This window comes from Cottoperca gobio, chromosome 1 (genome assembly GCF_900634415.1).
Source record: "Cottoperca gobio chromosome 1, fCotGob3.1, whole genome shotgun sequence".
In the NCBI taxonomy this organism is placed as follows: Eukaryota; Metazoa; Chordata; class Actinopteri; order Perciformes; family Bovichtidae; genus Cottoperca; species Cottoperca gobio.
The window spans coordinates 16722759-16736014 of NC_041355.1; the positions used below are offsets into that span (position 1 = coordinate 16722759).

Below are 13256 nucleotides of genomic sequence, written 5' to 3' on the forward strand. Positions count from 1 at the left end.
AATGACCACAAAGAGACAAAAAACAACAACAAAAAGAGGCTTAACATCTCTCCGTCTGTGTGTCTTGCTGCTTTGTAGGAAAGGTGGAGGGGTCGTTTGCATGTCTGTGCCCAGGGGCCCAGTGTCTCTTGATCCGCCCATGACCTTACTTGAGTACTTCCATTTTTCCTCCAGTATATTTATCCGACAGCTATAGTTACTTTGTAGATTAAAATTTGATATACTAAACATATGATTTCAAAATATTTTGAACATTTGAAGCATTGTTACATACTAAATAATCCTAACATTATATAAAGTATATACAATTAGCTCCACCTCAACCTGCTACAACATCAAAATACTTCTTATGCATCAGTACTAATAATCCAATAATATTGTATATCATTGTGTAACTCGGACGGGGGGCATTAGGCTGCTCAATAAGGACTTTTACCTTTATATATCTTGAAAAAGTTTACTTTCTTGAGGCTATTTACTTTTCAAATTAGCTCTAACAATCAGAGCGCACGCTACGTGCCTAACATCAAATGGCAGATAAAATATAAAGTTAGCAGCTAGCTTGTGAACATAGTGGAGCATTAAGCAGCTAATGAGCCAAATATCTTTCTTGTTTTATGTTAATGTTGCTTTAGAAGCTTCTTGTTTTGCCTTTAGTGGCCAAATAACTCAATTCCTAGATAATCTTTTAAAAGATTATGCAATAACATCTAAAAATGTGAAAACAATGTGTATGCAGTGTTTTAGAAATAATATCGAGACAATGATATTTAAAAAATCACATTTTTATTTAATGATCTGTGTGCTCTTGAAGTGGTAAGTAGTCTAGCAACATACATTAGCATTATAAAAAAGGCTGAGAGCTGTAGCGTCCATACTTTTCAAACATGGATTATATCTATTGTGTAGACGTTCTCAAAGTCGCTCTTTCGTTATTGAACACAGACAAACATCCTACCACATCTAATAGGTACAACACATTAGGAAAATGAGTTGCTTTCTCGCTATTTGTGCTTTCCTTCAACACCATTACATTCACTGGGTTTATGTAAAAAAAAAAAACAGCTACAGCACAACATATATAACATGTTTGTATAAAATATATTATATCCTATGTACCAAATCAATACAAAGTGGTTATTAGTAATACTAACATGGAAATCAAAAAGTGCTTTTACAGTATCATTCGAGTTGTACAAAATCTGTATATATTTACAGGTGGCGTATAGAGTGGCAGTGGTTGCTGTGTGTTCAGCATTCAGTCGTCTCGTCTCTCAGGTAAGTGCACATGTGAAGCTAAAGTCAGTCACAAGGACAAAAGGACAAGTGCTCTGGCTGCTTACACAACACTCCAGCTGAGCAGTCGGCATTGCTTTCAGCACCCTCCCTCTTCCTTTCTCCCAGTTCACATGTTTAGACTTTTGAGCCACATACAGTATCTCCCTCTCTCTCTCACTCTCTGTCCCAATACTGAGGTATGTGGTTTGACTTCACAGGAAATGGTCTCACATTCTTCAAATTTCTTGTCTGGAAAAGCTACACTACAGGCAGCAGGTGGATGTTGGCACACGCAGGGATTGGTGGATGTGAGGTTTAGCAGACAGTGTGGAGGGGCGACAACGGGCTGTCCAGGGTCTCAGTCGGAGACAGATCTGAACTTGAGCTTTTAAACATGGACGAGATGTGGAAGGCCTGGGAAACACACAAACACACCAAACCTTGAGATTTTAAAAGACGCTGATATGTGGACAAGCACCAAAACAAGCAGGCAAGGTATACTGACCACCCAATAAGCAGTGAGGGCTCCCTGTATGTAGCCTGTTAGCACGTCAGTCGGGTGGTGCCGGTAGTCTGAGATGCGCGTCAGACCTGTGTAGACCGCCAGCAGAACCAGGAAGAACTGCAGCGCCGGCCTCAACAGCCGAGCCCCACGCCATGTCAACCGTGCCTGCAAGTAAAACTGCGTGACAAAAATGAACGACATGTTATTTCGTGCATAGAACAATAAGGTCGTTATCTGTTATTGTAAATAATGCTCAAGATGTTTGCCATTGACTTAAGTCTGTCTGTCAGCAGGTTACAGACAAACTACGAGCCTGGTTTTCCACTAACCTTTGAAGCGTAAATCACGGGGGCCGATACACAAACAATCTTTGACTTTCATTAACATTGTGCGATTGGGCATTTGGCCTTGGCGGAGGTCTGTGCCCTTCTAATTTATTAACGGGTTTTTGCACATGTAGGGAAATGATCTATATAAGTACAATTTAATATTGATCCTCTAAAGAGTAGCTGAAATCTTAAATTAGAGAAAGAAACGTGTATTTGTTTGAAACACACTTGCAGTAGAGATTGGGCTTTATTCTAAATTTCCCCCATTGTAAGTACATTTTATTATATATATTGCATATTGTACCAATTCCAGTACAGACTGTTGCCATACTCACCACTCTCTGTACGTTATGCATATGTTAATAAGCTAGAACTGGATGGATGGATGGACGTAGTAGTTTGAGGTAACTTGATTTAATACAATACAATACAAGTCAAAGTGAAACAATAAATACCTTATTAATTGATTTTAAGTCAATGCCCCTCTCCAAGACGGAGCACAAAGACAGGTAGGGTAGTAATGTTGCTGATGTAGCTGTGGTAGGTAACTTTGGAGAAACCAGCAAGAGTTAGCTAGATTTTAAAAGCATCCAACCAAAATCACAACAGCCCCCCCCCCCCCAAACACATGAGGGTGCACTGGCTGACTACTGCTGGAGGATGAGTCTATGAGGGGGCGTTGGGAAGAGGAGCAAAGCATCGTTGTCATCGTTAACCTTATTCAGCTACCTCCATGAGATTGCGCGCAGGTATACAGGCAAGTATTCATTTCCAATAATTTCATGCAGGCCTTATGAAATGATTGAATGGGCTTATTACAGTCATTACAGATACAGGAATTATTTTCTTTTTTTTGTCAGACCATTTGATTTATTGTTTGTTGTTGGGATGTAAAGAGACTTTTAAACAAATATGAAGAAGAAATGCCTCTAAAATAAATGATTATTTTTGGTTTATTGTGTTTTAGTAGTGCATACTGTATACCAAAAACATCTGCACTTCATTAAAATATCACAAACCTAATTACCATACGGTGAAGGCCCTGGGGATCTAGGCAGTTGCACGCTTTGCACGATTAGTGATCCAACCATGGCATCGAGGCTCTCTTTTTAACCAAAATACTGTCAAACACTAATTTATTGTAGTTGGACTGGTCATTATTTAAATACTGGCTCTATAATCTGAGAAAGGATGAGAGGCTTAATGTATTAAAATATCATTATAGACACAGTTTCCCTCCAGATTCATGAGAGACACGAAAGTTCAGGTGAAAACAGAGATTAACAGTCTTGTTAGTGCATTGGATCTGCCTTGTTTTTCATCTTCCTTTTTTACCCTTTTAACAAGCAAGCCAAGATTGCCCACACACACAAGATGGCACACACATTAATATGCTGTGTGCATACATATACATATGCAGGCACTTGCACAAGGACACACATAGGCTGCCATAAACACATCTAAATGCAGAAGCTTGCACACACACACTCACACAATAGAGGAGAGCAGTGAGGCGGTGAGGCGAGGTCACACTCCTCCCACAGCAGAACAAAGCTGTCTCTGTTTGGCCCATTTCTCCTTTCAGTCCTTTTTTCTTTCTCCCTCTCCTCTTATATTCCCTCGCTTTCTGCTGCTAACTGGACTGATGATGGCTCCCTGTTTCATTCATTCTCTCTCTGCATTTTATAGAGAGATGGTAATTGGAAATTGGAGAGACAGCAAATTGTGTTTGCCAGTGTGTGTGTGTGTGTGTGCGTGCGTGCGTGTGTGTGTGTGTGTCTGAAAACGAGAGAGCAATAGATAGATAGATAGATAGAAATACTCACTGCTAAATAGAGCATTGTGTACATCGCAAAGGAAGCGTGGCCGGAGAAGAAGGACTTCCTAAAAAAATGGTGAAGTATTTAGAATAACAGAACAAAAGCATAATACATAACAAATGTTCACAAACACAAACACACACATACACACCTGGCCTCCTCCTCCAACCGGTGGTCAGACTGGCGGCAGTTCACTGTTGCAACGTATGTTCCAGGTGTGCAGTTAAGCGACGCGTAGGTGACACCGCACACAGACAGGAAGTGCGGTCGCAGCCGCCCGACACTCAGCTTGGCCATGTTGGTCAGTGACTGGCCGACAAAGCAGCCAAACAGGAAGCAGCCAAGCTCCTTGTACAGAGAGGACACATACAGGTTCCTCACAAAGGCTTTGGAGCTGACGCCTCTGAAACGAACCCGGTAACACTCCCCGAGGGCGATCTGGAAGTGGACACGTCGCCAGAACTGTCATATTACATTCTCCTCATTGTGTAAAATAAATAATGGACTGCCCGCCATGACAGGGAGGATCAGGATGATGAGTACTCACAGTGAGGCCTGTGATGATGATGCCACCGGCGATGAGTAATTCGTCCGGTATGGCCTCTCGGTGCAGATAAGGATAGGTGATGCTGGGGTCCCCGCACATGAAGCCCCTTCTGTAAGGTCTCAATGCCTTCAGCTCACATGCAAAGAAAGGGATGGAAGCTGCACAGAAGGAGAAGGGTGATGATTTGATATCCCAACAATCCCCAGAGGGAGTAGAGACATTCCTCTTTGTGATGGGAAAGTGGAGATGATGCGTGGGACCGAGAAAAGCTAGAAACTAGAAGATGAGAATGGGCGATTTAAGAAGAACCTTAAAATGCATGTCTGTCTTTCCAACTGTTAGCCATATGACATTCATACATCTATATGTTATCCATACATGCGTGCACTAGGGTCCAGTACTAATACCACTCAAAATAACACCAGGGGTTTTGTTCTACAATATGCATTTTAGCCATGCTAGCAGCGTGGCTCTGGGGATGGCGGTGTTGCCATGAAATTTGAAATATCTCAGCAACTACTGGTTGGATTGCCACCAAATTCACGGTCCTCAGATAATTAATCCTGCTGACTTTGATTATACGTATTGCCAATAGTTCCTATCAGCCACAGCTTTACCTTGTGTCTTGGGCCAACTAGCAACACTCTAAATTAAGATGTGACAATGGTTGATTACCTGCTAAACACCAACATGTTAACACTGTCACTATGAGCTATGTTAGCATTTAGAATACAGCCTCACAGAGCTGGATAACATGGATTTTAGACTTGCTTAAGAAAAAAAGACAAACTTAAAATTCAGCCATACAAGAAATATCACCTTAAACCAACAGCAGCATGATCTATATCGGATCAAATATGCAAAGATGCAAATTTTGTTTATGCCAGCTTTCATTATGTGATGATTATTGATACTCTGACAGATTGTTATCAGTACCCCAAAAACATTGATGTATGATGGATACACCAGTGCAGCTACAACGCCCTAGACCCTGTTGCACACCAAGAGACACACATTAAATCTTAATCCGTAATCACAGATGAAAGTAATAATGTCTAAAATATAAATTAAAAAAGGGAGGTAACAGAAATTCATGGCAATAATAACTACAGGGAATATGACATGGGAAGACTTAGGGAGGGTCAAACGAGAGGAGTAGTTTTACAGGAAAATATGGGTGGGAACCCTGACTTTCTCTGGAAAGCAGGCAGAGACCCAGCTTGAATTGCATGTGTGTGTGTGTGTGTGTGTGTGTGTGTGTGTGTGTGTGTGTGTGTGTGTGTGTGTGTGTGTGTGTGTGTGTGTGTGTGTGTGTGTGTGTTTCTGTTGATGAGAAGAGAAAGGGGGGTTGTTTGTGACTTCAGTTCAACTCTTCCCTACAAAACAAAGCAAATGCTGCAGCAGACCAGAGCCAGAACCAGCCTCACACTGTCTCTGTTTGTCTCCGGGTGTCCTTCCCCCCACCCCCACCTCCCCCCTCTCTCTCTCTCTCTCCCTCCCTGTCTTGCATGCCTGCACACACACAGTAGAGGAAGGGGAGAGAGAGAGAGAGAGAGAGAGAGAGAGAGAGAGAGAGAGAGAGAGAGAGAGAGAGAGAAAGAGAGAGACTCGCTCCCTTCTGTACATGTCCAATCTGTTGTTGTAATACAGACTACCTCTCCGTCCAGCTTTTTCCAATTAGCCCACATTATATAACCTCCTCCTGTCACGTATAGGGACCATGGGAGGGAGCAACACTTACAGTCATGCGCACACACACACACACACACACACACACACACACACACACATACACACACATACACACACACACACACACACACACACACACACACACACACACACACACACACACAGGGGATGGTGCATTTATTTATTTATACCAAATACAATTCCCTCTGGCCCGCCTCTACCCTGAGAACTGGAGGTTGTCATGGAAACTGTAGAATTCCCTGGGCAATGCACGAAGCAGCTGGCACTGAGCGCTCAAGAGCGTGCACGAATAGAAATCACAGAGCCAGGGATACATGTAGATGGAGCTTTTACAAAACTTTCTTTTTTTCTTTCTTTTTTTCTTAACATCCCTGATCATCATGCCGCATGTAGCAACTGACTGTCGTTGTTGACTAAATAAAAAGGGATGGAAACAAAGCGGAACAGAACTCAACATGTTGAAGTTCACCCTCAGCAGTGTTAACCTAAATAGGAAGAGAAATCACCTGCGGTTCCTTAAAGTTAAAAATTAATGGCTATTGTGTGAAGAAATATGCAACTAATGATAACTTTCATTGTTGATTAATAACATGTAAGCATAATGAAAAGTTCATAACGCCCATGATGATCACAGACGACATTTATCATCACATGAGACAATAGAGCAGTAAATCCTCACACTATTCAATTCAGCTCTAAAAGTAAAAGAGACCTTATATCAGTATAGCCATTCATAATCATAATCAGTCAAAATTATTTCTGACAGAAGAAATAAACACTAACTTCAAAGCTATCTGATTAAGTTATTTAAGTTCTCTTATCTTATTCCTGGATAGAAAAAAAACTAGTCCAATGCAAACAGCCATCACATGGTCTCAACAGTGACCACAAGTTGTATCAGCACCTCACGCTAAACAATAAATAACTTACAGATATGTAGAATTGGCAATATTTAGTTGGGATGAATGATATTGCTCAGGTGCTTTTGTGATATCAAGTTCACTCCCGGTCCACTTTGTTCACCAACATAGTAAGCTACAGAGCAATGCATTCAACAAGCGAAATAACTGATCTTAAGTAGAACATTTTGCATGTATATTTTACCCAGGAAGAGGCAGAGGAGGTCTAAGCCCACAAGAAGTTTTCTTTTAGATAAAGCCGGACCAGTTATCTCTATGAGTTTCTTCCCCGCGTCGTTCTCCATTCCCATCCCTGCTGCGGCCAGGCTGCTCTTGTTGTCCGTCAGTTTGAGCTGGAAATCCGCGCTGGAGACGGACACACCGGCGCGCTGCGGCCCAAATGTATCCAACATGACGATTGGCTGCGGCGGGTGGAGGCTCGGAGTAAGAAACTTGTTGACATCAGAAACTTAGGAGCGCCCTTGAACTACTCATGTGCAGAGCTGCGGAGAGACTGTAAATAAGTCCACAAGTTGACACAGTATTTATGATGCTCCCCGCAGCACGTGTCTCCTCTACGTCAAAATAAATGATATTTTTTACGCATTTTTTATTTCATCACAGAGTCTGCAGGGCTCGCCCTGACTCGTTGCAGGGCATCCGTCACCTGGAAGATATGTACCAGTGTGGAGCGGAAAACTTGTGCAATAACCCAGCGATCATCTCTCTCTCTCTCTCTCTCTCTCTCTCTCTCTCTCTCTCTCTCTCTCTCTCTCTCTCTCTCTCTCTCTCTCTCTCTCTCTCTCTCTCATAATTAGGCTATGACTATACCTTTCACGATGTTTATGAGAGGAAGAGCATCAAATGCATCAGGTGTGTGTCACGGTGACAGTGGTTGACCCTAATATATATTTCTCCATAACTATGAGTCACCTTTCACCTCAATTTTTCACTCACTTTTTACTTAGACTTACATTAAAGCAATTAAAGTGTAGTTTAAACTCTTTAAACTCTTTTATTAACTCAAGGATTAGACAGCAGCCATGTAGTAATATAATATAAATGCTTAATACATTGTTAAAACAATTTTTTTAAATAGATTTTAGTCCAGATCTTCTTCAGCCGTTTTCCAGAAAGAAGATCTTAAGTCCAATTAATCAAAGGGATTCTTCACAAAATGATTAAAGGAATAGTTTGACATTTGTGGAAGTTAAAGCCAAATTGAAGCCAATGTTGAAGTGACTTAAACCTGCATTCTCTCTAATGTCCAGCAGGGGGCGACTCCACTGCTTGCAAAAATAAGTCTGTTTGTATAGAAGTCAATGAGAATATGACCCTACTTCTCACTTTATTTATTACCTCACTCAACATGTTCCTAATGAGTTTATGGTCTCAAACTAGTTTCAAATTTCTTCAATACAGCAAATTTAGTAAATGATGGTCCCATCGAGAGTAATATAGACGATAACACAGCGTGGCTAACCCTTGTGATTGACAGATTGCTTCCACTGTGTTGTCCAGTCTGGGTGTTGTCTGTGTTTTCGTCTTAGAACTTTAACACTTTCACAGTGTGTATTTTCAGTTCATGAAAAAGTCAAGATGACGAGGGCCAAAAAGTCAAGATGGAGACGAGCAAAAAGATAACCTCAAGGCATCAAATTGGTCCACAGACCAATGGGTGATGTAACGGTGAATACGTCCACTTTTATATAAAGTCTACGGTAAAGACAGCAGCTGGTTAGCTTTAAGACTGGAAACAAGGGGAAACAGTTAGCCTGACTCACTAGTTAACATGTTATGTCTTGTTTTTTTTCTTTCATTAGTATAAAATGTGTTATTTTCTGTACTGGGTGCATTAACCTCTTAAACAAACCAGCAGAGTGGTTGCTGGTTTGTTTAAACAAAGTAGAGCATCACACTGAAATTATATTGTGAATTAAACATTAGTTTATGAATGAAACAAACCAGAGCAGGAAGAAAACAAAGCAGAGGACAGGAAACAGAGCAGCACTGTTCTGTGTTATTATGTATACTGTATCGCCACCTACTGACCTAGCTATCAGGGAGCTATGATGAACTTGGGGTAAGGATCGGCATGTTGCCAACAATGGACAATGTCCTATATGTGAAAAAGAAAACTAAGCAAGAAAGTACTAGCAGGAATCTATACACAAATTAATCTATAGACTTTGTATTACCGTGACCGTGTCAGATAATTCTCCCAATTTCTTTTTTTCCTTTTCTTTTTTTTCCTCTGGAGGGGAGCGGTTTCCTTCAACAAAGTGACCCTCAATAGCTTCCTCACAGTAAAAAATGTTTTTTTGTAATTTAACAGTCTGCTGTAGGGGGAAGCAAAAGCAATGCTTGGGAAGGTTTCATTTGTCTTTTCTGCTGATGGTCAGCCATGTTTGTTAAGTTTCTGTACGTAGAAAAAATGAGAGTGAGCAAGAGAGACAAAGAGAGAAACAAAGAGAGAGACACAGAGAGAGAGAGAGAGAGGGTGAGAGAGAGAGATTTGTTCTTATTTACATATTTTTCATTTGTACAAACTCTTTTAAAATAAAGTGTTTAAAACAACGAATACAAAATATATACACTTAACCCTTTATCATCACAAATCAATCGTAAACAATCATTTAGTATCACTACCCTTCTAAGGCACAACATGGGTCAAAAATGACTCGCATTGACCCACAAAGCCACCTCATGTGAGTGTTTCCCTACCACACACCCGGAAATCAACTCATTCCAAACATTCTTCAAATATCCCGTTCTCAATCACCACAAATCACTAACCCCCTTCCCCCACCCTCAATCCATGGACCAGAACAGTTCCCGCACCACCACACCAGGTCCACACACACGGCCCAAAAACGACCCATGTACACCCAGTGCAACAAAAACGGAAAAAAAAAGACACACCACAACAACGACACCATCAAAAACAATCATCCCAGCAGCGATCTGGACCAAGCAATACATCCAACATCTGAAATCTCCACTAGTCACCCCGCCCCACCCACACACACCACCCATCACCGGCCGAATGATGCATACTATGTGCGAGTGTGACACAGCGACAAATCAAATCAAATCAAATCAATTTATTTGTATAGCCCAATATCACAAATTATACATTTGTCTCAGTGTGCTTTACAGACTGTACAGGTTACAACATCCTCTGTCCTTAGACCCTCGCATCGCACAAGGAAAAACTTCCTAAAAGAAACCCCAAAATTAAAGGGGAAAAAATGGAAGAAACCTCAGGGAGAGCAACTGAGGAGGGATCCCTCTCCCAGGACGGACAGACGTGCAATAGATGTCGTGTGTACAGGATAAACAACATAGTACAAATACAACATTTGACAGAAATTATGTTGTGTTGGAAAAAAAAAGGAAATAGAAAGTTTGGATGAATCCAGGAAAATGTCAATAAGGCTTCCCGGTGTCCAGCAGTACCAGGTCAGCAGGCGCTGTCACGATTCATGATCCTGACGTAAACTTTATCAGTGGCAACCTGCCACATGAGAGACAGACACTCCGGGGATGATATCCCCGGATGGTGAGTTAGTAACATACATTTACATAAGCAAAGATTCCAAACGTCAAATGCACCGCCCGATCCAAATCACCGCCAAAACAACTATCCCTAACAACATCACTATCATAGCATGTCCTCTCTCCACCTCCATCACACCCGGCCCTCACGAGCCACCCCCGACCCATGTGTGCTAATCCGATGCAGCAACACAAAAACCATTCCAGCTCACAGATCAAGAAGGGGAAAAATGAAAACAATGACCCGCAGTAACCAAAAACCAAAAACATTCAAAGAACAGCCGGAACACCAAATGATCAAATAAATCGATCCCCAGAAACATAGCAAAGAAAACCCAGCCGTGCAGGAAACAACACCACAGGCCAACACGGGCCACCCCCGAACCATGCCACGCACCAGAAAAGGGGTTTGCATAGGCTTGTGTTTAAAAGGGCTAACAGAAAAATAATTTTAAAAACTATCCAATAAAAGCTTGTGCAAAGTGTAATTCGTCATCGCTGACGGAACAGATAATATTTTTAAAACACCAACTTTGTTTAAAAGTGTCTATGTCTCCTATATGTTTATAAAACCTGAACTCGAGCCAGAGTCTTGCTCTGATGTTGCACAGCCACACTGCTTTCGCCTCCTGTCCTTCTCTGTTTTCCACTCTGTTCTTTCTACTTATGTAGATGGCCATTTTGGCTTCTCCTGAGAGGAAGTTTAGGAGCAGCCTTTTTTTTCTCTTGTGTAGGCAGCTCTCATGATAAAAAACACTCAGTAAAAATAACATCAAAGAGACTAAAAACCAATGTTAAAAGAGAGAAGAAACCGGTGAGTCTCTTACACTTCACTACAGTGAAAACGTGGAAGACAGTCTCACGTAAATTACAAAATGGACAATTATTTAAAACAGCATGATTAATAACAGAGATGAAAGCGTTGGAAGCGATAGCACCATGTAAAATCCTCCACTGAAGGTCGGCAGTTCGCTTTTTGAGGGGGGGTTTGCATAAAATCATCCACTGTGGACCCGGTCCGCTTTCTCCACCTAGTCTATTGCTCCACACATTGGAGGGTCTGCTGCACAGGCCTTTTTTATTGATGCTTTTCACACAGTTCGCATAGAAAGTTGTTTTGTCTGCTCTGTGCAGTGACAGTTTTGCTGGGTTAGTGACCTTGAGCAGGGGGCCAGTCAGTTCTCCCAGCCCTGGGCTGAGGTAGATTTCTGGAAACGGGTCCGCTGGGTCTGGAACGGTCTTTCCCTGACTGTATTCGATGAGGAGGCTCCTTTCCTCTCCAGAGAGTCTCTGGCTCCAGAGCTGCAGGATCCTCTGAGCCACCCGGCTAGAGGTTAGACCCAGCAGAGAGCTCAGGGCTCGGGCATCATTCAGCGCCGGTCCCACTGCATCCACCAGCTGTTGTAAGCACAATGTCCTAGAGCTGCACAGCGCCACCATCAGGCCGGGTGTGCTGCTGACGTCCAGCCTGGCCCTGTGAATTAGAGGCTCCATCAATAACCAGTGCAGAGAGTCCGATTTAGGGTACCTTTTATGGTCAAAAAGGGCCCAACACTTAAAAACACTCTGATAAAATGGAGGCAGCTCACTTACCCTTAACAATTTTGAATCAGTTAAAAACAGAGCAGTATCCAGCCCCAGGTTACTCACGCATCTGAGGATACAGCTGGCCACTTCTCTCCAAACCAAATCAGCCGGACCGGTAAGATATTTCTGTAAAAATTGGAGTCTAAAGGTGGCTGTTCGGCTGGCCAGGTGGACTAGGCCCTGTCCCCCCTCCTCTCTGGATAAATACAGCACCCCTTGTGGCACCAAGTGTAGACCATCCCAAAACAAATCTACCATTTTTTCTGTATTTTAGCTAAAAGGCCTGAGGGAGGGTCCACACAGGTCAGACGGTGCCACAGTTGGGACCCCACAAGGTTGTTTAAAACCAAAACCCTGCCTCTAAAAGACATCTGAGCCATTTCCATTTGGAAATCCTTCCCTCAATCTTTTCAGTGACGTTCTCCCAGTTCTTCTGGACTATACTTTCCTTTCCTAAAAACACACCTATATATTTTATTCCATCTCTTTTCCAGGTGAGGCTCTGGGGAAGAACTGGGAGACCGCCACACCACTCCCCGACAGCGAGGGCTTCACTTTTCTTCCAATTCATCCTTGCTGCCGATGCTGTGCTAAAATCTTTTAGAATATTGGTTAAAATATCTGCCTCTTTCTGGCTTCCAATGACAACAATGACATAATCCGCATAAGTTGATAAAATAATGCTGCTACTACAACCAGGTAAAAAAAGACCTTGTAGGTTGCAGCGTATTTTCCTGAGGAGAGGTTCAAGGGAGAGCGCATAGAGCCTTCCTGACAGAGCACAGCCCTGCCGGACCCCTCTACACACTCTAAAAGGAGCACACAGACTACCATTGAACTTCAGCACACTCTCAACTTCACTGTACAACACTTTGATCTTAGCTATGAATCCAGGGCTGAACTCTCCATCACTTTCCAAAGAAAATTGTGTTCAACCCGGTCAAAAGCCTTTTCCTGATCCAGAGAAATCAGACCAATATTAATGCCCAATGAGCTGGCGACCTCCAAAACATCTCAAAC

At 42.3% G+C, this 13256-nt stretch overlaps 1 protein-coding gene across 1 annotated transcript; it reads right to left on the bottom strand.

Annotated features, from left to right (window-relative positions):
* Positions 1–777: 777 nt before the first annotated feature.
* On the bottom strand, positions 778–7763 carry LOC115015751 (phospholipid phosphatase 3-like). The gene is made up of 6 exons (XM_029443291.1): positions 7297–7763; positions 4480–4637; positions 4084–4370; positions 3939–3996; positions 1784–1960; positions 778–1692 (listed from the first exon to the last, which is right to left on the bottom strand). The coding sequence occupies exons 1-6, from the start codon at positions 7502–7504 to the stop codon at positions 1594–1596; spliced, it is 987 nt and encodes a 328-aa protein (XP_029299151.1). The 5' UTR covers positions 7505–7763; the 3' UTR covers positions 778–1593.
* Between the last annotated feature and the right edge of the window lie 5493 nt (positions 7764–13256).

Bases quoted from the DNA above. Each gene is read 5' to 3' on its own strand.
- LOC115015751 (XM_029443291.1), bottom strand. From the start codon at position 7,504: ATGTTGGATACATTTGGGCCGCAGCGCGCCGGTGTGTCCGTCTCCAGC. The intron at 3,997-4,083 runs GTGTGTATGTGT...CCATTTTTTTAG, and splicing joins CGGTTGGAGGAGGAGGCCAG to GAAGTCCTTCTTCTCCGGCC. The intron at 1,961-3,938 runs GTGAGTATTTCT...TTTGTCACGCAG, and splicing joins ACACAATGCTCTATTTAGCA to TTTTACTTGCAGGCACGGTT.